Here is a 27483-nt window from a genome sequence, read left to right as displayed (position 1 = left end):
CAGGCTAACTGCACAGCAGGCCACCCCTGGTACCAGCCTTCAGCTCTCTCTGGAGATAGAATCACATGATTTTCCCATTGTCAGACTGGGCCTGGAGCTGCAGTCACCATGTGCTTTCCATGGTTATCTCAGCAGACACCACAACTTATATGCATTGCCTGCTGTTCTTACACTGACCAAGCAGCCATCTTAAAAGTGAAGTATTATTTGTTTAGCACAAAAGCATTTCAGAGAAAACAAGTCTTAAAACAATGAAGCCAGGTATACACACAACTTGCTTACTAGTTCTTTGTCCATTTTCCACATGTGAACCTTGGTATGCCTACAGTTCCTGTAAACCTCCTGGTATTTATAGGGTTAAGGTGGCATAGTCTGTTCCCTTGACTCAAAAACCATTTCTATCCTCTGCTTTCAGGCATAAATCACTTCTATAAGTGTTCATGGTCCTTTGACCTCCTAGTACTGGCAAAACAGCTGTGCAATTTTGGACTAGAGCCTGGAAATAGGCCATTGTCCTACTATGTTCCCCCCAGTGTTCATTGGAAAGTTACTTAAGTAGATTTATTGTGTTGCTCCCTGCTTATTTTCTAACAAACCCCTATTAAACTAAACTAGTACATTCCTACATACCTTTACCCCACTGACCAGGTCACATACATCAGCAATTAAATTATTGCATAGCCACATTCTTAGATAACAGCTCCATGTGCACCTAAGGCAGATTATCACATAAGTGTCTCCCAGAGAGCTTCTACAACTTCCTCTGAAGCAGCTGACAAGATCATCTGAGGCCCTCTGGTCTGTTCTGGCATAGCAGTTCCTTTCTTCCTACGGTGGAGGCTTGCTGTTCTACCTGCAGTAGTTTGCCGGGGGTGGGGGAGGGGGAGTTGTTTGTTTGTTTGTTTTTTCCTATGTGTGCTAAGGCAACTTCTCATGCAGACTAGTGCTTTACCACAAGGATTGGAAGACATCCATTTTTCCAAAGAGTAATGAGCCTAATATCTGTCAAACTAGCTTGAATATTGCTGTGATATTTTAGATTTTAAATAATCGGTTTACTATTTATTTATTTGCATCTTTATTTTATCGTTTTATATATTTTTCAGATCACAGCCAGAATGAATGTAGCTCCTCTGCCAGGGGTTGTCAGGAGCAAAAAAGGCCAGGTTCAGTGTTCCAGGTTTTCCTTCTACAAACTTAAATGACACCAGTTGGGTCTTCCCGCCCAGAAACCTGGGAAATTATGTATATCACCCTGCGTGCCCTTGAGGAGTGATACTTCCAATATGCAATACTTTGTTAAGCAAGAATAGAGCCCAGGAGTTTCAGACAGAGAGATTTATGGGGAGGCAGCAACTAGGGCCAGTGGGAAGAGAAGAATAATCTTGGGAAAACCAGCAATAAATAAAGTAACAAATTCTGCGAATGAAGATTCCCACCTTTAGGATGTCTTCACAGTAATTCCATCTCAGACATAGTCCACCTGTATTTTTGAGAAGCTAATGCATTCTAGCCATTTCTCTGCTCTCCAATTACCCACTCACAGTTAGTTTTTTGGGGCCAGAGATGTCCCAGTACTTCGGCAGGTGAGTGCTGCTTGCACTGATTTGGGCTCTCTGTCCTACATTCAGCTGAAGTGATTTCAATGTCAGTTGCTGGCTGGGGAGGCCCACATCAGAATCCCTTGGATAGGCTTCTGCTATCTCTGCATTTCAGCTCAGATATCCTCAAAGCCACCTTGACTTCACTCCCTTCACTGTTCTGTTGCTGTTTCAACTCAGCTATTCATAGAGAGCTCAATGGTATCCAGAACCCTTCACAAAGTCTTCCTTGTCAGATAAAAATGCCCACAGAAAATCAGTCACTTTCCCCTCATAGTCACTGTTTAAGGGGGTTCAGGGTCCCATACCCAACTGTATCTGTTGTGGCAGTCATGGTAGCCACAGGCACAGTTGTCAGTCAGGGTATTTCCTCCCCCCCCCCCCCCCCAACAGGATAAACAACATTTTATTGCCCCCAGATTCAATACTAGACAGTGTTTTACAAATACCTCACTCTTTTGCTTAACCAAAATTCAAATAAGGCCCAGCCCATTCAGTCTTTTCCCCCATACACCCGCAGGTGCCACTTCAGGGCTGAAGCAGCTGCGAACCAAAGTCTTCTTTCACCAATAGGCCTCAGTAATAAGCACCATTCAGTCTAGGACAGAGTTGGGCAAACTAGGCCACAGTCCACATCCAGCTCTCAGTTTCCTGCCAGGGTGCATGGTCAGGAGCTTATCTTCCTCATTCTATACATGCATTGGCTCTGTGTGGCACCCAGGAGGCTCAGCAGACTGCCCCTGGCCCAAGTACTACTACATCAACCACTTTCCAGGAAGCACAACCAGTGGGAAATACAGGGGTGGCTCCTGCAGCTGGGGCAATGCTCAGAGCCATGTGGCCCTGCCTCGGCATCAGAGCTGGAGGCGGGGGGGAAGGGCTGCTTTTTTTCAGGTTCTGCTTCTATTAAGCTCTGCCTGGATCCTGCACTCCTGAGTGCCCAGCCCCCTGCACCAGGCCTGATTCCCCTCCCACCCTCCAGTCCAGTGCACCATCCTGCACCTTATACCCCTCATCCACAGCCCCACCCCAAAGTCTGCACCCCCAGCCAGATCCTCACCCTCTGGCACCCCAACTCCCAGCCCCAGTTCAAAGCCCTCTCCTGCCCTCTGAATCGCTCGGTCCCAGCCCGCAGCTCCATCCTCATTGCTGACCCCACTCCAGAGCCTGCACCCCAACCCCCAATTTCATGATCATTCACGGCCTACATACAATTTCTATGTTGACATGTGGCCCTTGAGCCAAAATTTCACCCCTCTTTATCTAGGGTATCAGGACACGGGACTTCCTTATGTATACGTAACCTTGTTATTTGTAGGGGGCCCAGCCAAGAATTTGGCCTCATTGTGCTAAGCTTAGTATAGACAAAGGCTCTGGTTTCACGTGGAGTTGGTACTGAGATTCCTAGCTCTCATAGATGCGCTTACTAGATTTCACTGTGCTAGCACTCTAAAAACAGTAGAGCAGCCAGGTAACACAGGCAGTGATGGAACAAGTGAGCTCTGCCAAGTCCGAGCCCCTGGGTATATACTCAGTACAACTAGCCCTTGCTGCTGTTCGCCATTGCCTGTCTCCACTATTATTTGCCATGTGCTAATTCAGTGAGAGCTGTCATAAGTGTGTCAACATGAGCTGGGAACAGTATTGCAAGGGTAGACATATTCCCAGAGAAGTAGACAATCCTTGCCCTGAGGACTGGCAGAACACACAAAATGTACAGTAAAAAATTGTAGGAAATATTCTGAGGACATCATCAGCATCTGGTGGTCCCTGTTCTAGCCGCTTCTGTGCCTGATTCTTCCAACTTTGGTCTCTGGCTGGTTCTTCCTCACTATTTTTTTCCACAAGGCCACATGATGTTAGTGAGATGGGAGACAGTGCCTGGGTCCCAGTGCCTCCAAAGGGGAGGTTGTCCCTGAACAGCTTTGGGTCCTGAGGTTGCTTGAATAAGGACATCTCTTTCATTGGGAAGACTAACAATGATAGTACTGGACAAGTGTACTGTTTTTTGCACTATTAGCATTTACTAGTGGCTGCTCTGTCTTCGTTCCAACCAGATGCTGCATGAGCATCTACTAAAAATTGCAAAAGTGGGTCCTGAAGACAATGACACATATTGCAAGCTTGTTTGAACAAGCTGCTTTCTCTACAAAGGATGCACAAATTGCAGTGGTTTTAGCATAGTGGTTTGTTGGGATAACTCCCAGCTGTCTCTTCTGAGAAAAGGAGATGTCATAGTGATGTCTGCTTTGACTCCTTTCCTATTTTGAGCCTAGAAAGAGAAGGTTCTTAAATGTTCCCAGGTTATTATAATATTACTGTTATTTGTATAATGGTAGCATCACAAGGTCCCAGTCAGTAACCATAGTCCTAGCTCTACATTTTAAAACATAGCCCTTGCCCCCAAGGAGTTACCACCTAAAATTACAGAATGGACATAAGAATGGAAAGGAGAGAGAGTGAAAAAGATTAGGGTAGTGGTAATGGAAGCACGTGTTTACGTGGACTGGTAGTACACATAATTTGCAGATTTACTTTGTAAGAATTGTACATGCTGGGAATTGTTGCACATAGAGGGGAGAACAAACCCCATTTCCAACTTTGTCCACATATTTACTCCGGAGATACCATCACTGGACTGAACCACGTTAATTACAAGATCAGGGGCTTATTCTCATGTACCTTGACCAATATTATGTGTGCCGTTATGTGCCAGCAATGCTGCTCTACAATGTATATTGGACAAACCAGGCAAACACTTTGCCAAAGAATGAATGGACGCAGAGCAGACATCAGGAGTCTCAATACACATAAGCCGGTCAGTGAGCGTTTCAATGGAGTGGGCCATTCTGTTGAAGACCTGACAATATGCGCCATACCACAAAAAGACTTTGAAAACAGATTACATAGGGAAATTTGTGAACAGAGCTTCATATTCAAATTCAACACATTGACACTTGGTATGAACAAAGACAACAATTATCTCACTTATTACAAGGACTGCTTCCCTTCCGTTGATGTTCATAATGATTGCAGGCAGGACACTTAACATCCCCCCAACCATCACCGCCTCCTTCAGTTCATGTATTTGATTTGTCATTTTTATTGCAATTTTTTTGGACTTCTGTTCTATATATCTGGATCTGGACTGGAAAGTCTATAGATCTGAAGAAGTTAGTCTGTCCCACGAAAGCTCATCACCTAATAAATCATTTTGTTAGTCTTTAAAATACTACACGTCTGTTGTGTTGTTAGAATACAAACTAACACAGCTATCTCTCTGTTACTATAGAGGGGAGAAGTGATCCATCAAGCTTAGCTAGTTTAGGACGTTCATCAGCTTCTGAAATTCTGTGCTGACTTTATTAAATTCCAGCTCCTGGCAGACATTGCCTGATTCCAGGGTTCCTGAATAAAATCACCAGATTGAGAAGTCCTGTTTTATAATCCTGGATCCTAGAGTTGTTGCCTCAGCCCAATAAAATATCTGTTCATAGTCAGAGAAGATCTGGTGTGTGATAAAGAAAATTGTAGGACTTTGGGACAGCAGCATTACTCACAAGTGGCAGGGCCAACCACATCATTTTTCCATTTGATGTGCTGTAAGTTATTACCGTACACAGACGATTACTCTGGTAGGAGTGTGACACTAACAAAAAGAGAATAAAATCAATCTATCCCCTTTTTCATAAATCACCCCACTCATCCAATTGCTATGCTGCCCAGGTATTTATTACACTACCGGCACTATAGTTGGATATAGGTATTCAGTATGTCTGATAATTCCTTAACAAAAAAATTGCTATTAATTTTGCTTTTGATGTAATTCAGCGTAAAGCTAGGTGTTTTGAGAATTGGACTTTTGTCTTTCCTAGACTGGTTTCTTGTCTCTTTTATTATACTGAATCCATAAAACGAGGTAAAAATATGAGAAATTTCATATGACAGGAGAACACTGATATCCTGGTAATTGTACCTCATCTTTATTACTTACTATCTTGAGGTCTCAGGGACCTTGTTGACCACGCCTTTTAGGGGTACAAAAATACGTACCATGCCTGTGTCTCTGTAAACTGGCTGTGACTATTGCTGTTTGCTCAGATGAAACACTTTTTGAAATTTTTCCTCTGCCACTATGAAGTTTTTCTCCATCATTTTATAAAGATTACAAAATTATGAAAATCAATCTTAATAAAGACAGAAAAAAGAAAAAAGTTGATAACAGAGAAATTTGATACAGAATTCTACTAAAAGCTTCTTAAATAAGTTTAAGTTACAGCTAGAAGAATAACATTTTATTTTAAATTCCTTTGGACGTTTTTCTCTATCATTTCCATGGTGGTGGGAGGGTAAATCTAAACTTTGCATAAAGTTCATCTATGTTAAATAATTAAAATCTATTTTTAGTTCAGTGGTCTCTTTTTATTCCACCTTGTTCATCGGGTTGCTTGTGATTTGTCTGCTTGAATAGAGTTCAAGCTTATAATAAAGAGTTTAAAAAGGGATGAGGATCAAAGACATTGAACTAGATGGACTGAGAGTAAATGCTGCATTTTAGAGTTTGCAGTTCTTCCTATTGCTCACCATGAATTGTGGTGCTTGAGCGAGCTCTAGAGCTGCATTTGGAAGAGATAAAGCATTGGCAGCCATGAGCACCAATTGCTGACAAAAGTATTTCCCACTGTTCCTTTGTAACATAAGCTCCCTCAGCCAGTGACCATCAGTGCTTCGTGCCATGAGCTGGACCCAGTGTTCTTGCTGGCCAGTCACCTTGCAGAAGCCATTCTTTTCAGTATTTTTCACCTTATGGATTATAAAGAACCAAGCACAATGCTCAGTGGCTCTGTCAGTGATTCAGCTCACTTCTCATCTACCCCACCCCCAATAATGAACATTAAAGCCTAATTCCGTAAAGCACTTGCTTAATTTTTAATGAATGCTTAAAGCCCATTGAAGTTGGTAATAATTAACACTGATGTCAGTAGCATAAAAACCCATCCCTAATTTTAAGTCTAAATTTAATTGCTTTGTTGAAATGGATAGACTGGAGAATCAGGGCCTAAATCACTATTTTTTCTACAGTTTTGAGGGTTCCTAGTTAAAGTGTCTGTTCAATATGTACAACTGTTTTGTTTAGACAGTGACATAACTAATAGTGTATTGGTCACTAGTGCCTTATTGTGCAATTCTAACACACACCAGGTAGAATTTTCTCTGAGTACACCAGGGCTAAGGGCTCCACAATCAGACTTCTCTTAAGAAAGCTTTATGTCCATGTCTGCTTCTGGGAATATAGTATATAAACCCCTAATAAAAAGTGGGTGTATCAAGGATGCAGTTAATCCTGTACCTTTAAAATGTTTGGATAAATCCACCAGAAAGAACTAAGAAGATTTTAGCTTTTAATATTAAATGATAAACAGACTTTGAGTATCCTAGTCCTGCTTTAGGAAAAGATAAATCAGCTTAGCTATCGTATTCACAGGTTTAATGCTCTGCAAGAAAAGTGATTTGTCTGTTTTTTTTTTCTCCACAGTAATTAAGGAAAGTCAAAAGCAGCAACTGGAATCTGTGAGCTACTCTTCTCGCTATGCTCTGGGACTCTTTTATGAAGCTGGCACATGGATTGATGTCCCATGGGCTGCACAGTACATCACCAATAATCCTTGCATACGCTTCATCTCCATCGATAATAAGAAGCGCAGTATAGGTCAGTGCTCCTATTATTTCCTTAAACACAGTAACAATAGAGGGTGTAGATCATGAAAAATGCTGTTTAATTGAGTGTTGCTATTCTGAACAGAGCAAGTATTTAACTCCAAGCCACAGGGGATAAAATTTAATGTCACATTTGGCCTGTAATAAAAATGCACTATGAAACCAGGGAAGTTTTCAGAAAATCATCACCCAGCACATGGTTTGTATTACTGAGTTCATGAAAACAGTATCAGAGGGTTTAAAACGCCAACATTTCACTATTCCAAGACATAGTCTTCATTCTGTTATTTAAGAATTACAGATCCTGAGCTTTCCATTGAGCATGCTTAGAACTGTTAACGAATTATGTAATGAAGCCTGATCAGCCTAATTCAGTGTTAGCTGGTTTATTTTTTCATCATGGAAAGTCCTTAAAATTACATAGTGTTACCTCACAGAACTACTTTACAGAATGCTTCAGAGGAGCTTAGGCATTCTGTGAGGTTTACACTCCTCATCTCTTTGTTAAAGATGATCATAAAAACAGATATTATACTGTACTTACTAACCATCATTAGCAAGAATCCCATGGGGAAAAAAACAGTTCTTGGATCATGTTAAAAGTAACTGTGGACAACTTTTGTAAATGAATATTTTGTGAACCATTTATCGTTTGGGGGGAGGGGAGCGTGGGGTGATTTTTGTAATTGTTGTTTTAGGTTTTGTTTTTGTTTTTTTGTTTGGTTTTTTTCCCTTCCCCATTGGGGAAGGCCAGAATTTGACTCCTACATTACTGGAATTCTTGGAAAATACAAAATGGCCTAAATTTGTTATCACTAGATAGTAGTGAAGTTAGGTTCTAACTACCTTGGCTAAACCTCTCCTACCTATATTTGGTGGTATTTCTTAAAAGATCCCTACTGTATCTCTCTCTGTAGATAAAAAAAATTTCCTCCTGGGCAACAGAAAGACATCAACACACAAGTATGTCTGTGTGCCACATGGGAAGGCTTGGGGGAGGTTGCTATGAGAAGCTACAATGGGGCAGTAAGGGAAGTGGAGCGGAGCTGGGATGCCTTTACCCCCAGGTGAAGGGAGGAGCTGAGAGCAGCCACTGTCATTAGGCCATGGCAGGGAGGGCAGATGCTGCTCAGAGTCCAGCTATGGCTGCCACTACTGATTCCCCACTGCCCCCTGGTTGGGCAGCAGGAAGTGGCTCCCCTGTCAGTAGTGGCAGCTGAAGCTTGGCTCTGAGCAGTGCCTTCACACCCCAGCAGAGGAAACAGGAGGGCCAGCCCAGAGCCAAGCTCTGGCTGCCACTACTGATGAGAGCCCTGTCCTGCTGCCTTATCCACAGTGTGGAGGCAGTCACTAATGGCAGCAGCCAGAGCTTGGCTCTGAAAGGCACCTTCCCTCCCCACCATGGGCTGGCTGCACAGCTCCCCAACCCCTAGTAACTATTTTAAAAAATATAATTAGGACAGCCATGGTGTAGTGGATTGAGCATGGGGTAGGAATATGGAGATCTGAATTTCTCTTTACGGATCTGCCACTACTGTCTGTGACATTGACAAGTCAGTTACTTCATCTGTGAAATGGGAGAAATAATCTGTCCATTTTTGTAAAATACACAGAGATCTGTGCTGAAAAGTGCTGTTAATCACTGAACAACATGACCAATTGAGGATTTTCAGAATCAGGCTCTATATAAATATGAAGTAGTACTGATTAACTGAGCTGATGGGTGGTTTTATATGCAAGCAGAAGAACCTTGAAATCTTTCTAATATTGCTTTCTTTTTCATTCTGGACTGACTGTGTTTAAATTCATATTGCGTATATGAACAGATCAGCATCCATCTAGGCAACTATCTCAGAGGTGCCCATCATGGGATTTCCCAAACACCAGCAACATTATATGAAGCAATCATAGAGGAAAGATTGAATTCATTTTTCCCTATATTATGCCAAATACATAGAATATTAAAATTATTATTCTATTAGTTACCATCTTAGGGAGTGAGGCAAGCCATTTTTAGCATTATTATTGTGGGAAAGCTATGGCAATTAGATGATCTCATATTTCCCTCAGGCAGAAAGAAAACCTGGGGTTGTTCTGCTTACTGGGGTAAAGGCCTAGCTATGGGCCAGCTGCCTGGAAAGGCATGCCTCCTGTTCTTATAGTTTGAACTGTTTTCTAACTCCAGCATCCCCAAACAGCTGTCAAGTTGTTCTCAGAGAGAGAGAGAGAGCGAAAATGTTCCTGAGATTCCCCAGGTGCAGCTCATGTGAGGTCATTAAAGATCACCAGCTGGACCTTGACCTGAATCCAGTACTGAACAAGGGGCCAGTGTAACATAATAAATTCCAAAGTGCCATGCTTAAGTCTTGACGTGCTGCTGTGGCATGCTCAGACTTCCTGGTTTTCACTTCCATCCTCACATTTACATTAGCTAATTGTCATAGTGAGGCTTGGAGGTGAGAAACTTCTGAATGGAAATAGCTAGGTTCCCACTCGGCCACAGGGATGATCAATGGCATTTCTTGTCCCTCTTGCTATTTTGCTATTCAGGAGCACAAGAGTCCAAAAAGACATCAAGTCTTTGTATCACCTTGATGATCAGAAGGTGTGTGTCCCAACAAAGTGAGGGTGGTGATGTCGTCTGGGCCATCTTTTCTTATGACTTCCCTATCCTCACCAAAATCATGTGGCATCTTTTTCAAGTTTTGTTTTATAGCCAGTGACTCAAGCACACTGATTGATGGTGCTGTCTATTGATGGCACAATTAACCAGCTGTGTATCAAAAGTTTTGGACATATTAATGTGTAACTAAAGATTATCAAAATATATCTATTGAAGATAGTACACTGTTTTCACCTGGCAACAGAGGTTCCAAAATACAATGAAAGTAAATTCTCTGGGAAGGTGCAGTTTCTCCAGGGGGGTGAGCTACATAGCAGTTGCAGAGATAGAACAAGCAGAGGACCAGCAATTGCAGAGGAACTGCCTCCCACAAGGCCTCATTACAACGTATAAACGTCCATCCAGCCCTCTCCTTTGTACTCAGTTCCTTATCAACTTGAATTTTAGAAATTTCAACTTTGTTCCAAGAAAACTAGTAGTGGAGTGGGAGAAAAATGCATGTTAGTAAGGGAAGAGAAATATTTCTGATGGTGGGTGCTCCTGCGTAGCATGGGAGGTTTGAAAGACATGCCCTTTGCTCTGTTTATTAAGGATAGAAACATAAACAGCTAAATAGCACAAGTAAACTATCAAGGAGATACTCTCATTTCTTTAGGCATATACACAACTTGTAGTGTTATTGGGATATGTATAATTACACACACATACACAAGTAGCATTCAATGTGTAATTTACTTATATTTGCAGTATAGTAACAAGCGCTATTTTACAGTTTCTTTTATTAGTTTTAGTACATATATACTTCACACTTCCTTTTTTCTCATTGTATGCTTCATAGACGAGCATCATGTTTAAGTAAAAGAGAGTTGCTTTTGCACAAGCACACACACAAAAGGTAGCAAATATTAAGATACAACCAAAACATGGGGGAAGCAGTTCTTATTTTTTGCAAATACATTACTTTTATATATGATAATATATACACAAGCATAACAAAGATTTTATGTTATCTTGGTTTTACACTGTTGATGTAAACTTATTGGCAAACAACATAGGCCTGCAGCCTTTAAGAGTATTGCAGCCTTCTGCTGTGGAAAGCTCAGTTATATTTCAAAGTAATAGATGTTGCTAAATATATATGTTTATACTGTCTGCAAAAAGTTAAGATTATGTATAGCTGTTACATTCTCTTGCTCTTTACATAAGTCCCAACTTTTTGTTTACACAAGTCTTGACAATTATCCATTTTGGCTCATTTAGCAAATGACATAGAAAGCAAACAAAAAAATATAACCACCACCTTATAGTGGTGGTTTGACTCTTTACTGGTAAGATTTCCAAATAGAAAATGAACAACAACCCTGACTGTAGCTTGTCAGTGCTCTCAAGTTGGCAGATGAGACAAAAGTCAAGGAGTAATCCAGGAATAGTATTTGTGCTCATTTAAAGGAATATGATGTTCACTAATGGCATTATTGTGCTTCCACTGAGGCATTGCTTACTACTCTGTCTCTGAGGTAAACAAAATGTATATGTTGTATTTACTGTAAGAATATGCAGGTCACAAAAGCATAGCATTTCTTTGAGACACAGTGCCTGTATTAGATAATATACAGCATCCTTGTGATGCACCAGGATATCCTAAGAGGTGCTGCTCAAGAGTCTCCTCTATGAGTTATAAGACTCGATCTGGCACAGAAATCTGCATAGGTAATCCTTGACTTCATTCTCTGATGGAGATCTTCAGAGGGGACAGGCAAGGGAGGAAGCTGCTGTAGTGGTTCAGAGGTTGCTATAAACTCAGTAGCTTTCTGCAAAGGAGAGTCGCTCTTGCTTTCCCCAAATCCCTATTCCTATAAAGTAGTGGGTTCTGTGAACAAAGAGGAGGGAGCAGAGCCTGTCCTGTCAGTGGCAGAGAAATTACAACCACTGCCTTCCAGGAAAACATTCCCTATGAATGTTCAATAGTAACAGAGAGGGAGCCGTGCTAGTCTGTATACTATCAAAACAAAAAAGCAGTCAAGTAGCACTGAAACGACTAACAAAATAATTTATCAGGTGATGAGCTTTCATGGGACAGACCCACTTCTTCAGACCATAGCCAGACCAGAACAGACTCAATATTTAAGGCACAGAGAACCAAAAACAGTAAGCAAGGAAGACTAAGCTCCTACAGACCAGCTGATCTCACAGCCATGCAACGTTATTATATTAGTTGCTTGTGCAGGCACACAGGTGAGGTCAGATCATGGCTCTGTAAATAGAAACAAATTAATGCAGTTTGATTACTCTGATTCAGGAGCAAAAGAAAAGGTTCTGGATTTCTGTGATGGAAAATTACTCTGTGTGGTTTTCAGTGTGGGCCTTGTTTAATCTACTAGAGAGACTCAGGTGTGGCCTTGCAATAGCAATCCTGCTCAGACGGAGGATATGTTGGGTCAGAAGACAGCAAGCACAATCCACAAAGGGCTGAGTCAGGCAGGGAACGGCTAGGCCACGATGCACTAATTCTGTGGTTTCCATGGATAACCTCCATCATAAAGGCCCTGCAGACTGAATCCTGTGCTATCTACAGGACTGAACCAAACCTTGCATTTGTAACATCTGTTCAGGGTTTTGAAATACGACTGTTACGTATCCTTATGCTCAGATGAGAATTCTAGCGCCTTAACCACTTCATTGTGAGTTATTTCAGCTGTCTCACCTTCCTGACTTATATTATGAAACAGAAAAATCAAGAGTAAAAATTATTCAGTGAGTCTGCCATTTCTAGTACTTACAGGGAATATGATCAACCAGCCTCAATGGAGTCATAGCTGTGTACACCAGCTGAGGAGCTGACCCTCTGTTTTTCAGTTAGGCTTGCACATGCAGATGTAATGTTCTTGAGCATTGCATGATAAGAAGATCCTACTTCTATTGTATATGAATTGATCTGCATAGTGTGCATGTATATTACATAATTAGACAATAGGCTGTTTAAAAATCACGTCAATATTTATAAGGAACAGTAGGAGTTCTTCAGCAAAATTATTTGTAAGACTGTAGAATCTTTATATTCTACAGGAGTAAAGACAGACACACAAAAAGATGCCACGTACCCATCTCTTATTTAATCGGCTTTGTCATTAAATAATTTAAAAGGAAGAGGAGATACATTTTTGTTTCCAGGCTCAGCATAAATTTCTTAAGTACTCTATTTACACTGTAAAGGGAAGATTCCTTTATCCGTCAGTATCAATGGAGCAGTTTTAGGATAGGTGACAGCTAAACCTTTATCTTATTGAAGAGTCTGCAGCCTGTTACATGTGGATTTTCTTGATAATCTCATCCCTAGTCTGCCTGCTATTATAAAGCCAGTCAGGAACTATCCACAAGGATAAAGAAATCAGAAGTCTAATACTGTTTATACTCCCCTTGCATATGTTCTGCTAAGATATAGTCTGTGTGTTACAGCACTACCATGCAGAATTAAAGAACTTCTGCAAACCATGGGAATTTTTGTGACATTCAAGAACAGTCTGTTCTTTACTAACCACTAAAATATATTCCATTATTACTGACATTTTGAAGGAAATTCCATGTATTTTTCCTGTGTATTTCTAGGTTCTAGAATTTTCTTACTTATTTTTAGTTTAGATATAAATTTTATTAAATCTAGATCCTGACCTCTCTTCCAGACCAAGGAAGTGGTTCCTTTGTCCCTGCCTGCAAATAGTAAGGCGGTTTGGCCTTATCCACAAAATTTCAGGAAGGAATAAGGCTATTCTTCCCCTTCAGCCCCAGTTTCTCTGCTGCTATTGGCACAGAGTGGAATTTGTGCTCACCTTTGCCTAACCTGAGTAGCTCATTTTGCTAAACAGAAAAACAAATTCCATACCCAACTGCGCACACACAAACTGGATTTATATATATGCAAGCATGTACCCCATGCCTCACATCAACTGGCATCCAAGTTTACAGACCAGAACACAAAGTCTCTCTCTTCTAATTCCACATTTTGTGACATTGGTATCATCTAATTCCCAGGAACATGAGGGTTAAAACCAAGGAGGTTATGTCAGCCTTATAAATAAAGATTCTCTATTTGCAAATTGAGTTGCAAACAGCAGTTTAAAAGTCCTTTTGGCTACTGATGTAAGGGAGAGACTTGCCAAAAAATTTGCAGCAAACCCTGTTCATACTGATGGGATTCTTTGAATAGTCAGTACTATGGCAACCAAAACAGGTTTTAACACTGTTGGGAAGCAGGTATAACAAAACCAGTGATGAAAAATGGGCGTCACTCCCCATGTGACAGTATTTTTCCTTCCGGTTAGTTATTGTACTGCTGAATCAACGTTAAAACCAGTGGGAATATTTTTCTGGACTTCCGTGTTGTTGCCTACCTTTAGTAACTACATGGAAGTAATTGCTCTTGTTTTGCTAAAGCCATAAGCTAGGGTGTGGCTATTAGTTGTTTCAACGTTTACAGTGGCTTTTGATTTGTTCAAAGTTACTGAGTCTTCTCTCTAAACCACAGAGCAGATACAGCAAACATAGGCTGTTGTACAAGTTCTCACTTTCCCCATAAACATGCTTCAGTCAGGAGCTAGTACAACCACTTCTAAGAGTGAGGATGTTCATTTTCTGTACATTCAGTCCTTGGCATCTCTGTGGAGGCAGAACAAGAGTGTTCATGTGGTAATGTTTTGTCAGTGTCAGATCTTTTAGCCTAGTAAGTGAGTGGGGATCACCAGTTCAGGCCAAGCACATAAATATGCTTCCTCTGAGAGTATAATTATCTTTGGACAAATATAGCTGGCTTTTATTTTATTTTATTCAGAAACATGAGCTTCTTCTCTGTGAAGACTGCCCGATACTCCAACAGCAATTTGAAACAACTATAGGGTCCTTCATAGTGAGCCAAATTCTGACTTTATCTTACACAGGACTAAAGGCTACAGTTGTTCCTTGTTCCTTTGCATGGCGAATATGACACTAATCTGATCAAGATTCAGAATAGAAAGGAAGGAGATGCACAATGTTCACCAAATAGTCTCTTATATAATTAAAACAGCTCAGACTAGGTTATCTTGCTGTTTTTAGGCCTTGGTCTTCTGAACCTGATGCTGCTTGTATAAACCTACCATTTTCCATTTCTTGCACCTCTTCTTTAAAGGTAGTTTTCTACTCCTCTGATTCAAAGATTGAAGGATGCCAGTCACAAGATTTGGGGAGACTGGCCTTGTTCCAAGCAAAAACTTCAATGTTGTCACATTGTTTACCATCTGCCAATGAAGCATTAATTTTGAATATTCCTGAACTCACCTTTTCAGCTGAGCTCAAAATAGTTTGCCAGAAGCACCTTATTGTTTGTATCAGTGACACGAAAGTTTTCAGGCACATCTGGTAACAAACATCACCCCTCTAATCACAGATTGCTGCTATATTGAATGCGCTACGTTTTCTTCTCAAGTGAGTGATTACACAGCCTGACAGATAGAATTTCTGGACCGACATTCTTTGTTTCATTTTTAAAGATAACAGACGCTTTTACAGTCTACAAGAGAGAAAATGCTTCTGAACAAATGAACCATTGTATGCTCTGCATGAGAGACAGACAGCATGGTTCAGCGTGATCCACTGAAAGTCTCCTTCTCCCTCCCTCTTTAAAACTAGTGGAGATGACTAAGCAAACAAAACCTCACTTTCTCCCTCCTCTTTATTGAAACTTTTGATGTGTCTGTGTTTAGCTGAGATGTTATTATTTTATGTGCAGAGCCACTAATGCGCCATGCACATCTATATACTTGACTAATAGAAAAGATCTAGTTTTAAGCTGTTAATATTGGATGCTGCATTATAGCAATTTTTCTTTACAACCTTAAAGACCTTTTTCTGACACCTTTCTCTTGGTTTGAGGAGTACCTCATTTTGCAAGTTTCCCCATTGACATCAGTAGCAGTAGCTGAAGAGTAAAGTATTACTCAGCATTGTCAAGAGCTGTCAGGATTCAGCAATGATACAAAATGAAAAATTAGAGGACTTAATCCTGCCCTGGGTCTAAGCTCTGCTAGGATGAAGGCAATACTGAGCCAGCTGCAGCTCCCTGATCACGAACCGGTTAGACCTTACTGAAGGCAGAGCAGTTAAGGACCTGCTTCAGCTTATGCCAGTGGAAGATGGGTGGATGGGCAAGCCTCCTTCCTGCCCTTTCATCAAAGGTTAGGAGGAGGCTGCCGCACCAGCTAGCTTTGCCGTGCACACCACTGAAGAGATTGCCCAAGCACAATAGGAATTCTCTGCTGACCTGCTCCAGTCAGAATCTGTTCACTTTGTGCCTGTTCAGCAGTGCAAAGCAAAGAGAGCAGAACTGATGCAGAGAAGCCAAATTATTTTTCAACTTTTTTGCACTGTTTAAACACAGAAGTCATTTTCAGCTAAGGCTTTGGTGCTAGAGACTTGGTGAATTATTTCATCGTGGATATGAAATTGTATCTTTAAGATTTTTTTGCGCCAAAAGTTTAAAGTATACCTATCGAACTTGAGTGAGTAAAATAAGTTTCTTCAGAAGGAAGGCTTAAAAAAAAGTCAGGAATTTCTGAAGGGCATTAATGAGGAATGAACAATAAAAATAATGTGCCTAAGAGCTTAAAACCACACAGTTAGTAAAAGTGAATGATATCCAACTCAAATACAAATAAGCACATTTCCCATTCAGAATCTCCTTTCCTGATTCTCTCCCCTGAAAAATTCTTTTTTGTAAGGTTTAAATGCATGAAAAGACCACTCCTTTTCTGCTTCTTTGCAGATTTTAGAAAATAATCCACGGAGCTAATACTCCAAGCACAACATGATATATTATTCTTTCTTGAATACCAAAAGCAAAATGAATCCTCTGAATTTTTCACCTTTTATCAAGTATTGCTTTTTGCTAATATGTAGTGACAGAGTAGAAAAAGAAAAACTAATCCATTTAAGTCTGTGTCCTTCATAATTCATAAGAAACTCAGAGACTAAACTTGTATTCAGTTACTTTTCCACTATTTCAGTATCTGGTGGTGTTTCTGAGAATGCAGATATTGATCAGCTGGAGAAAATTACCTGTTTGGGATATGCCATTTAGCACATTTTTGTTAACACAGATGTGTGTCAATAGGGCCAGTATTTTTCAGGATCATTTCTCACTTGTCCCTTGTGATCTGAGCCAGATGTTAAGCTAAATTATTGGCACTGAGCCAGTAGGTTTGAGAGGCATCATCAGTGTCAAGAGGTTTACAAAGAGACCCAGAGGCTAAAGGACAGAATCCACCTTTTCAAAAGTATATTTGATGCTGAGCTTGGAATCAAAGTAGGCTGAAACATCAGGGGAAAATTCAGGAAGAAATTTTGTCCCCTGAAGAACTACTCCCAGATAAATTACCTAAAAGTAGGTTGGAAGACTGAGGCCTGCTTATGTGGGTTAAATGGCTACAGGTATGTCTGCACTGCAGTATAAACTCAGCCTCATGGGACTCAAGCCCCTGCTCATGGTGTTTATAAGTCTAGCCTGTAGCATCCACACTGAATATTGAAATTAATAGGCAGCAGGTTTAAAACAAACAATAGGAAATATTTTTTCACACAACGCACAGTTAACCTGTGGAACTCCTTGCCAGAGAATGTTGTGAAGGCCAAGACTATAGTAAAGTTTAAAAAAGAACGAGATAAATTCATGGGGGATAGGTCCAGCAATGGCTGTTAGCCAGGATGGGCATGGATGGTGTCTCTAGCCTCTGTTTGCAAGAGGCTGGGAATGGGTGACAGGGAATTGATGACTTGATGATTGCCTGTTCTGTTCATTCCCTCTGGGGCACCTGGCATTTGCCACTGTTGAAAGACAACATACTGGGCTCGGTGGGGCTGTGGTCTGACCCAGTATGTCTGTTCTTATGTTTTTATTCTGAGTTTAGAATTTCTGGACCCACATCTCACACATATGCTCATGCAGCTGTACTGCACTGTGCTGAGCTAAATCAGACTATTCCAGGCTTCCCAGCAGATGCTCTAGTCCTTAGTTTGTGAGGCACTGTGGGAAAACTTGACTGTTCATCCAATGGCACCTTACAGATAGTTGTTGCAGTTTGCCAACACTTCCTGCCAAGCACTCTTTTGGGGCTACATGCTCCCATTAACAATAGGCTGAAACATGGGAGTTACCATTTGAGGACCTTGCCCTGCTTGCACTCTCACTTCTTTCTCAGTCCTTGGGAGGCTGGGGAACATTTCAGTGGCATTTTCTGATCTACCAAAAAACAGATATGGAGGAGGAGGAGAATGATTCAGTCAAGGCAGACTCAATCTGGACAATGCTGCTCACTCATTAGTGTGGCCACTAATGGCCCCTATGTGGTGGGGCCTGTGCATCTGAAGCAGCACGATAGGCACAAACTGGTGGGATCGCCTAGCAATGAAGAGCTGGGAAGATAAGCAACAGCTCCAGAACTTCTAGATGAAGAAAGCTGTATTTCTGGAGCTTTGCAAGCAGCTGCCGCAAACCCCAATTCTCAGAGCACATGCCTGAGAGCTGCCATTCCTGCCAAGAAGCAGGTTGCTATAACAATCTGGAAGCTGGCCACCTCCTACAGGTCCATCGCTGAGCAGTTTGTTCCTAGAAGGTCAGTAGCGGGGGCTATGAAGATAGAAGTTTTTCACTCAATCAGACATGTGATTTACCCAAAGGCAGTTGGCATAAAGTGTCCCTGGTTGGGAGAAAAAAGGGTTTCCGGACTGCACAGGGCTGTCGATGGGACACTCACATCCATAGTTTGTCCTCCTCAGGGAGCACGCAAGTATATAAAATGCAAAGGGCACTACTTCCTTGTTTTGCAGGCTCTTGTCAACCACTAGGGCCAGTTTAAGCTACGTAGGAAAAGTCCAGGATGCAAATGTTTCCGCCAATAAAAAATCTGTCGAGCTTCATGGGCAAACTGGGATGCTATTCCCACCAAATGACGTTGTCACATATGGAGTTATTATCCTCACTGCTGTTCTCCAGAGGACCCTACATACTCCCTTGTGACTCAGGCCTCAAATTATGTCCCGATGTCAGAGGCCCTGCCAGAATTAAAGTTTAATTTCACTCTCAGCAGGTGCAGGATGATGGCTGAACACGTTTGGCAGACAGTAAATAGCATCAGCAGAATTTCAAACTGTGGCATGGCCCGCTTGCTCCTGCTTCTGCTGAAGTCCACAAATGGTTCAAAACAAAAAGCAGTCAAGTAGCACTTGAAAGACTAGCAAAATAGTTTATTAGGTGAGCTTTCGTGGGACAGCCCCACTTCTTCAGACCATAGCCAGACCAGAACAGACTCAATATTTAAGGCACAGAGAACCAAAAACAGTAAGCAAGGAGGACAAATCAGAAAAAGATAATCAAGGTGAGCAAATCAGAGAGTGGAGGGGTGGGGGGGGAGATCAAGAATTAGATTGAGCCAAGTCTAATTCTTGATCTTCCCCCCCACCCCTCCACTCTCTGATTTGCTCACCTTGATTATCTTTTTCTGATTTGTCCTCCTTGCTTACTGTTTTTGGTTCTCTGTGCCTTAAATATTGAGTCTGTTCTGGTCTGGCTATGGTCTGAAGAAGTGGGTCTGTCCCACAAAAGCTCACCTAATAAACTATTTTGCTAGTCTTTAAAGTGCTACTTGACTGCTTTTTGTTTTGATAGTGTATAGACTAGCACTGCTTACTCTCTGTTACTATTCAACAAATGGTTCAGTGTCTTTTTTTACTCGTAACATACCCTGTGCAATTGATTTTACAATCTTAGTTTCCACCACCCTTATATGTGAGACAGTTTCATTCCTACAGTCCTTCAGCTCCTGAGGCAAGCAGGAAAGAGCAATCTCTTGGTCTCTTTCTGCTTTTCTCTCTCCCACTTCCTCATTTGCCTTTGCCTGAGTGGATTGCTGAACAGGTACACTCAGCCAGAAGGTGCAGCTGTCACAGGTGCAGATAGGCAACAGGAATCAGAGATGCTTTGTGTGTCCCTGTTATGGACTTACATGGACCAGTGGAAGAGGGGAAATAGTTTGTTTATGCAGGTATTTGTACATTAATGTTAACAGTTAATAAAGTGCTGGTGCCATAGACTGCCAGTGATTGGGGAGGGGGGATAATTGACATGAATTTCTGTTAAATGGTGAGGGAACTGCTTATCCAAAGTAAAGGATGGGAACAGTGGCTTGTGCGACAGGCACTGTGGATTGTCATTATGGATTGATCTGAAAAGATGTACTGAGAAATTGTGTTTGGCTACACCTGTCTAGTCATACTTATAGCTTGAAGAATAAAGATCCACCCACTCTATGATGTGATGCAGTGATGGTGATGAACTTTCTTAAGAAATGAAAGCCTCTATTTGTTAGCATGGCTGTCTTACAAAAAGCACTACCACAACCACAAACAACCCAAAAGCCAATAGTTAAGAAATATCTAAGTCAGCTGCCATTAATTAGAACACCAAAACCAGCCATAAAGTGCATAATGCAAATGTTGAACAGTGCAGAATTATAAAACCAGTACAAGAAAACCAATCAAATAAATCTTGTACTTCTGCCTGTCCCCTAACCCTAATCCTGTCTTCCTCTTCTAGTGTGTATAGTGGAGGGCGAGACACCTGCAGGAGGTACATTTGCCCTATGCAACTAGTATTCAGTCCCAGTTGCATAGACCACCCAGCCATGTTATTGGCCAATGCATTCCTGGTCTGCGGGACTTCACACCATGGTTGGGACTTGAGACATCATTCAGTTGAAACACGAGCCTGAACTTTCATGGATTCTCAGCCAAACCCCCTCCCCAGCACAGGTGTAGATTGCATTAAGAATCCTGTATTTTGGACAGTGAATGTATCACCCATGTACAGAAACACCCAGTCACAAAGTGCCCCTGTTACAGTTAATATGGGCAACAAAACTCAGGGATGCTTTGTGCACCCACATTATGGACTTGCATGAACCAGTGGAAGAAGGGGATGCACTACATTTCCATTTTACCATACCCCTCCTTCCGGCACAGTATGCAGACCATGACATGGCTTATTTGTATGGTGTGGTATATTAAACAGGAAGGCAACCTAATATTTTTACTTTTACAGCCCCCAGCCCATTTCTGTCAGAGTGTGAGAGTCTGGTAAAAATGTGACGTGAAATGCTTCCCTTTTGTTTGCACTGCCCCTTCTCTGTTTTGAATCCCATGTGGCGTAGGTGGGCTTTTGCCACGGAGCTCGTGTGCATTAAGCCGTCAGTGGATCCACCGTGCAACCCACCACTTGAAAGAAAAGTTGCATTGAGTCATAAACCTGAAATCCCTCCCATTCATTTATTAACCACTAGTGACATGGAATCGAATATTTACCAGGCTACTGCTGCCAGTTCCATGGCGGACTGCTCCTCCAGAGAGTCAAACAGCTCCTCCAAGTATGGACCTGAGATTCGCTGCAGCTGCTCTGGCAGCAGAGCCTCCCTGGGGACAGGTGTGAGCACCAGAGTTACTTCACTTGCCTCACCCAGCAGCTGCTTGATCCCTAGGGTAGATTCAGGGGTCAGAAGGTCACTGTCCCAGCTGACCAGGCTGTTGCGAATGGTCCGGGACTCCGTGCTTGGCACAGTGCCCAGCACCCAGTCAAAGGGTTCATAAAAGAGGCAGGATAGCAGTGAGTTCCCAGAAGTGCTGTTCTCATCCCTGGCTTGCTAGTTGTCATTCTTGAGCTACTTCCTCTCCTTGCACTAGTCCCTGGTCTGCTTAATCCCCAACACTGCCAACTGCTATTTCTGGCTACCTTCCCGTTACTGAAGATGAGTGGCCAAGGAACAGTGGCCCCTGGGATTGTACAATACAGTTGGTGAGCTCCAGGGAAGCCAAAAGACTTGCCGACCCCCTGTGCCAGATGGTGGTGGGGCAGCAGCTCTCCACTCCCAGAAGAGGCAGGGCCTTGGGCAGAAGGGGCAAGACTGGGGATAGTCTCCCCACTCCTCACCACCACTCCTTCCACACTGCCCCACACCATCAGGGGTTCTGGATTATGTTGCAGCAGCCCCCAGGTAACTGCCCCCTTAGCCCTTTCCACATCCCATCATTGGGCCTGGTGCGCTCCCAGGGCAAGAGTCTAGGGGTCTGTGCTTGATCTCCACCCACAATATAAAACTGTAGTTTGCATATAAATCCCAGTGAAACTCAGGCTCATTCCACCCCTAGCCCTGTCTTAAGGCCCAAATCTTGAGGGTTTACTTGCCCATGTCAGGCAGATTTGTATGGAGATGGAAGCAGGGTTTGGGCTTGAGCTCGCACTGCAGTGTAGGCTTACCCTAGCACTAGTAAAACCAGCTCCAAATGTCACTTCTGGATGTTTGCGATGTTTTGTTCTCCTGTCTCTGAGCATGATGACAAATGGGGTTTGCTTGTTCATTGCGAGTCTGGAAACCTGAAAGAATATCCACGTGCAAACTTGTCTTTCTTAGGTGAGTGTGCACCTGGCAGAATACTGTGTGAGTGCTGAATGCTACGTACCTTGGCAACAGTAGCTAACAGTCAAAGCAGCTGCTCACCTGCTAAAGTAGTGAAAGTTGTAACCAACTTTCATCCACCAGTTTACCTATGATTTTCACCATGACTGCATCCATTGGTCGGATTCATTAAACGCACATGTTCAGGGATGGACAGGGGAACTGTGAGCAGATTCATGTTTTCATTCTGTTTCTAGTCTAAAGATGGCTGTCCCTTAAATTATTAGCCATTACCAAGTTCAGCTGTTCTGTTACCTTGCGCTCTATTTTCACAACACAAAAAAGCAGTCCTGTAGCACTTTAAAGACTAGTAATATAATTTTTTAGGTGACGAGCTTTGGTGAGAGAGACCCACTTATTCTGACTGCTTTTTTGTTTTGTGAATCCTTACAGTTTGCATATTTGAAAACTACAGGACTCAAAGGACTCTGGAGGAATCTCTAAACTGAGTAGTTTGCAGGATGAATTAAAAACTGCCTGCATTCTGACGCTTTTTTTGTATAAGCTATAGACAAGATGAAAAAATTTAAAGAACTAATCCCTGTCTTTACATCTCTGGCTACCTAGCACAACAGGTCACAGTAGATAAACGATATTTATTTTATTAATGTATTTAGTGATCGTTCAGCAAAGCCCCCTCTCTGTGTGTACATGGAAGAACTTGTAAAGATGCTGTACATGCACCAACAAAACCCAAAGTAACAAAAATATTCTTCCGCTTTAAAAGAGCCGTCTCACTCCCGCACAGGCAAAAGTCAGCTTGTGAATGGCTACTGTATTGGTGGAGTCTTTCCCCTTTGTGCCTCTGGTGCTGGGACTGCTAGAGTCAACATGCATAATGAGCATGATGTGTGCAAAGTATGGTGGATATGCTAGGCCATGGCCAGCAGGCTTCATTGATGTGCAGCAGGAAGAACATGATGCAGCTTTCTATGGCTACGTCTACACATGAAGCCTACATCGAAGTAGCTTATTTCGATGAATAACATCTACACGTCCTCCAGGGCTGGCAACGTCAATGTTCAACACCGACGTTGCGCAGCACCACATCGAAATAGGCCCTGCGAGGGAATGTCTACACACCAAAGTAGCACACATCGAAATAAGGGTGCCAGGCACAGCTGCAGACAGGGTCACAGGGCGGACTCAACAGCAAGCCGCTCCCTTAAAGGGCCCCTCCCAGACACAGTTGCACTAAACAACACAAGATCCACAGAGCCGACAACTGGTTGCAGACCCTGCGCATGCAGCATGGATCCCCAGCTGCAGCAGCAGCAGCCAGAAGCCCTGGGCTAAGGGCTGCTGCACATGGTGACCATAGAGCCCCGCAGGGGCTGGAGAGAGAGCGTCTCTCAACCCCTCAGCTGATGGCCACCATGGCGGACGCTGCTATTTCGATGTTGCGGGACGTGGATCATCTACACGTGCCCTACTTCGACGTTCAACTTCGAAGTAGGGCGCTATTCCCATCCCCTCATGGGGTTAGCGGCTTCGACGTCTCGCCGCCTAACGTCGATGTTAACATCGAAATAGCACCCAACATGTGTAGCCGTGACGGGCGCTATTTCGAAGTTAGTGCCGCTACTTCGAAGTAGCATGCACGTGTAGACACGGCTTATTAGTCCTTGGGCGCACATGCAAGTTTGGCTGTTTGCATCACCACTGCATGTACTCACCAAAGTACCTGTGTTTCTGCAAAGTGTGTTACAGCAGGAAAGGTATCTTACTGTGCTCAGCGTGGCTGTTCAGGGAAATGCCTGTGGGAAATTTTTGTAATGTATTGAAGGCAGAAGTGAGTCACTCAGGATATCTGGGAGTTAAGTTCTCAGCATGCAGCTTTCTCCATCCCAGAATGACATCCCCATCCCAAAATTTTCATTTTTTTTTTTTTAAATCCCATAAGCCCATGTGACACTTTTCAACGTCGGGAATCTCAGACAATCATTGAGCCCACAGGGCTCTGCTCTGCTCTCCTCTCATGACCATTGAAATACAGGATGCACAAGTCTCCTGCATTTGCAGACCTTCAGGAAGTACATTCTTTCCCAACCAGTAGATTACCATTGGCAATACTGAAATGTCAATCATGATTCTGGGAACCCTAGTCCCTTCTTTGCTGAGTTAGCTCAGCCCGAAGTAAAGATTCAACTACTTGCTCTGCATGTACAAAATGACTGTACATGTTAATGGATTTGGGAGGTTTATTCCCTTGTCTGGCAACATCCATTGTCTGGCAGAACCATGGATCTTGCAGGACCGGAGTCCCCAAGCTGGGAAGAGGAAGGGGCCAGCTATACCAGCAGCAGGAGGCCAGGGCAGGGCAGCCACAGCTGGTGTAGTGGCAAGGGGGGGCCAGCAGCAAGGATCAGTGATCGGGGCTGGTAAGCTGGTGGCCCAAGAGGTGAGTGACGGATGACCAGCAGGGCCAGGCAGGAAGCTACGGCCGTGCAGAAAGCACCCTTACCAGGGAGCAGTGACTCGTAGCAGCTCATCCCAGGGGCCGAATGGAAAGCTACAGCCCCAGAAGCCATGGCTGGGGCTAGCAGAAAGCTACAGCCCAGGGAAGCTGTGGCTGGGGAGATGTGACTGGTGCTGGGAGCTGGCACCTGGTGAACCTGTGGGTAGCCAAGGTGGTCAGGAATCCATGGGTGACAGCAGGGAGGGGAGCCCAGAAGCAGATGGGGGCATAATTCACCACCCCTTGTCCCAGCAAAAACAGTCTAGGACTGCTCAGATTCCCAGGGATCCAGCCCAGGGAGGTTGAACCTGTAGAGTGGGTTTGGTAGCATGAAGGGCTGCTGGTAGTGTTTACTCGTCAGCTTGCATCTCAGTGAGAAAAATATCCCAAGTGTAATAGCTGCTCCTTTTGTCCTGCTGAATATTTATAAATATGAGACTGTTTTCCTAAACCTGTGAGTTCTTTAGTGCTGTAAATTTACAAGGACAGGCTTCTCTGAGTATTGATATGCTACCTGCAATATGTATTTTGTAATAGTGAATATATTTTATTTTCAAAAGTATAGAAATTTACTGAGAGACAAAAACAGTGCAGGAAATCAGTGTAAAAAGGTAAACAGGCACACTATCCAAACTTTTTATATGTACTAATGCAACAAAATATTAAAATTGGAAAGGCGCCACACATTTCCGTCCATTTCAGTGCACAAATATAGACTATTGCGGCTACTCAAATGCCAACTGTGATTCTCACAAGTCAGTGTTGCTGAAGCCATGGTTTTCCTGGCTGTCACCTGACATGCGGTAGTAAGGGTAAGGCTGTGGCCCATTATACTACATGGTTTGTTGGAGTGTATGAGGAGTTACAGTAAACCCCCAATATGCACAATTTCAACTTGCGCTTAACTTGTGTTAACACGAGTTAAGCACAGTCAAAATTGTGAGGTTCCCGGAGTGGGGGCTGGGGAGCACAGCTGCTCCACCAGCTCCCTGCTCTAGCCCCCAGCTGCAGGAGGCCAGGGGGCAGACAGTCATGATGGGGCAACTTCTCCGCGGCTTCCTCCAGCTGGGAGAAGCCACTTCTGGCTCCCAGAGTGGCAGGGAGCCAGGAAACTGACAAGTGCTGATGGTGGCAGCCTGGCTCTTGGCTCCCCTGGGCTTGCAAGAGCTGGGAAACTCAGCAGCACTGGTCAGTTTCCTGGCTGGCACCAGTGAAGGGGAGCCAGCAGCCAGGCTCCCACCTGGTTCCTGGCTCCCCACCACTCTGAGAGACAGGAAACTGACCATCACTAGTGCATTGGTCAGTTCCCCAGCTCCTGCAAGCTCAGGGGGGCTGGCAGCCTGGCTACCAGCTCTTCCTCCCCCAGCCCCTGGACTTGCATGAAATTTGAGTTGCGTGAGGGTGCGTGGAAGCACACTCCATGTGTAACTTGGCCGACTGCTGTATTACCATGGAGTTCTCTAAAGACTGCAAATGGTGGGAAGTCCAGAATTTTTGGACCTTAATTTAGTCACGGTCTGCTGCCTCTGCCTTTTATTTTCCTGCTGGGAAATCCATTTTTATGGGGTTTTGGTGGCTCACGTGTGGACGCTGGCTCAGGCGGATTGCTTCACATTGCATTTGTCTGTTCTTTCATGACAGGAGAATCCAAGGGGTGCCCCAAAGTTTCTCTTGTCTGATTCTGCAAGTCTGTCTGCTAATGCCACTTCTGTTCAACATGTATGTAAAAAAGCTACTGGGGAGGTAGTGAGATGGTAAGTGCAACGGCTTCTGCTGTGCTGCCATCCACATGTGGATAGCACATTCTTCTAAGTCTTTTCATCTGAATTAGATGGCTCAGTGTAATATCCCATTGAATAGATAAGATAGGGCTTGGGATGGTTGGAAATGAGCTGGCTGAGACTCAGTCCAGACAAGAGAGAGGTGATAGTGCTTGTTAAGGACACGCATTTTATAAAAGATCAGTTCCCTGGCAGTAGTGCCTTACCCAGGTAACTGCATCTGCTTATTATTGGCATTAATCATATGTCTATTAATCATTATTATTTCAAAGACAATTTAAGTATTTGCATAGTTCCAGCACTTCAGATATGCAAATAACTTTGGATGCCATGTATGTGGTAAGTCAATACTATGGAGAACAATTGGATTATTCCAATAGTTAACAAAACCCAAAAATCAATTTTTGGCCTGAAACGTATATTTACCTTAAAATTAATTTTCTGATTTGTACTAGCTTATCGTGATAATTCAAGTCTCATAATGCTCCAAAGCTGTCATTTTGGAGCAAACTAAAATATGATTGTTGTGTGCCATAAACAATGTCCTGCTGTTTATGAAAGATTATTTCCTATGTGAACTTAAACCTACATGTGTCTATGATTAATTGATAGAGAAAACCCTGTGCCACTCCTTGAACTTTTAAATCGGTTCTGATTTATTTGGTATATGTGTTTGCAGTTTCTGTATTAGTTCTCTTTTTGTGTCTTGGGGCTTGACATTAATTTGCATTGCAAAATATAGAAGAGGAAACATAAGTTTTAATAAAACAAA

The 27483-nt window shown here is 42.9% G+C and overlaps 1 protein-coding gene across 2 annotated transcripts in view; it reads left to right on the top strand.

Annotated features, from left to right (window-relative positions):
• The window catches only part of RNLS (renalase, FAD dependent amine oxidase), a 148195-nt gene that overhangs the window by 98221 nt on the left and 22491 nt on the right, over positions 1-27483 (top strand). For both annotated transcript variants that reach the window (XM_074999525.1, XM_074999524.1), the window contains exon 5: positions 7138-7311. In XM_074999525.1, coding sequence (XP_074855626.1) covers positions 7138-7311 — 174 coding nt within the window. The remainder of the gene's footprint in view (positions 1-7137; positions 7312-27483) is intronic.

The sequence above is a fragment of the Carettochelys insculpta genome, chromosome 7, assembly GCF_033958435.1.
Source record: "Carettochelys insculpta isolate YL-2023 chromosome 7, ASM3395843v1, whole genome shotgun sequence".
Lineage (NCBI taxonomy): Eukaryota > Metazoa > Chordata > Testudines > Carettochelyidae > Carettochelys > Carettochelys insculpta.
Note: the sequence above shows the minus strand (reverse complement) of the source record. Positions and strands in the feature narration are given on the sequence as shown.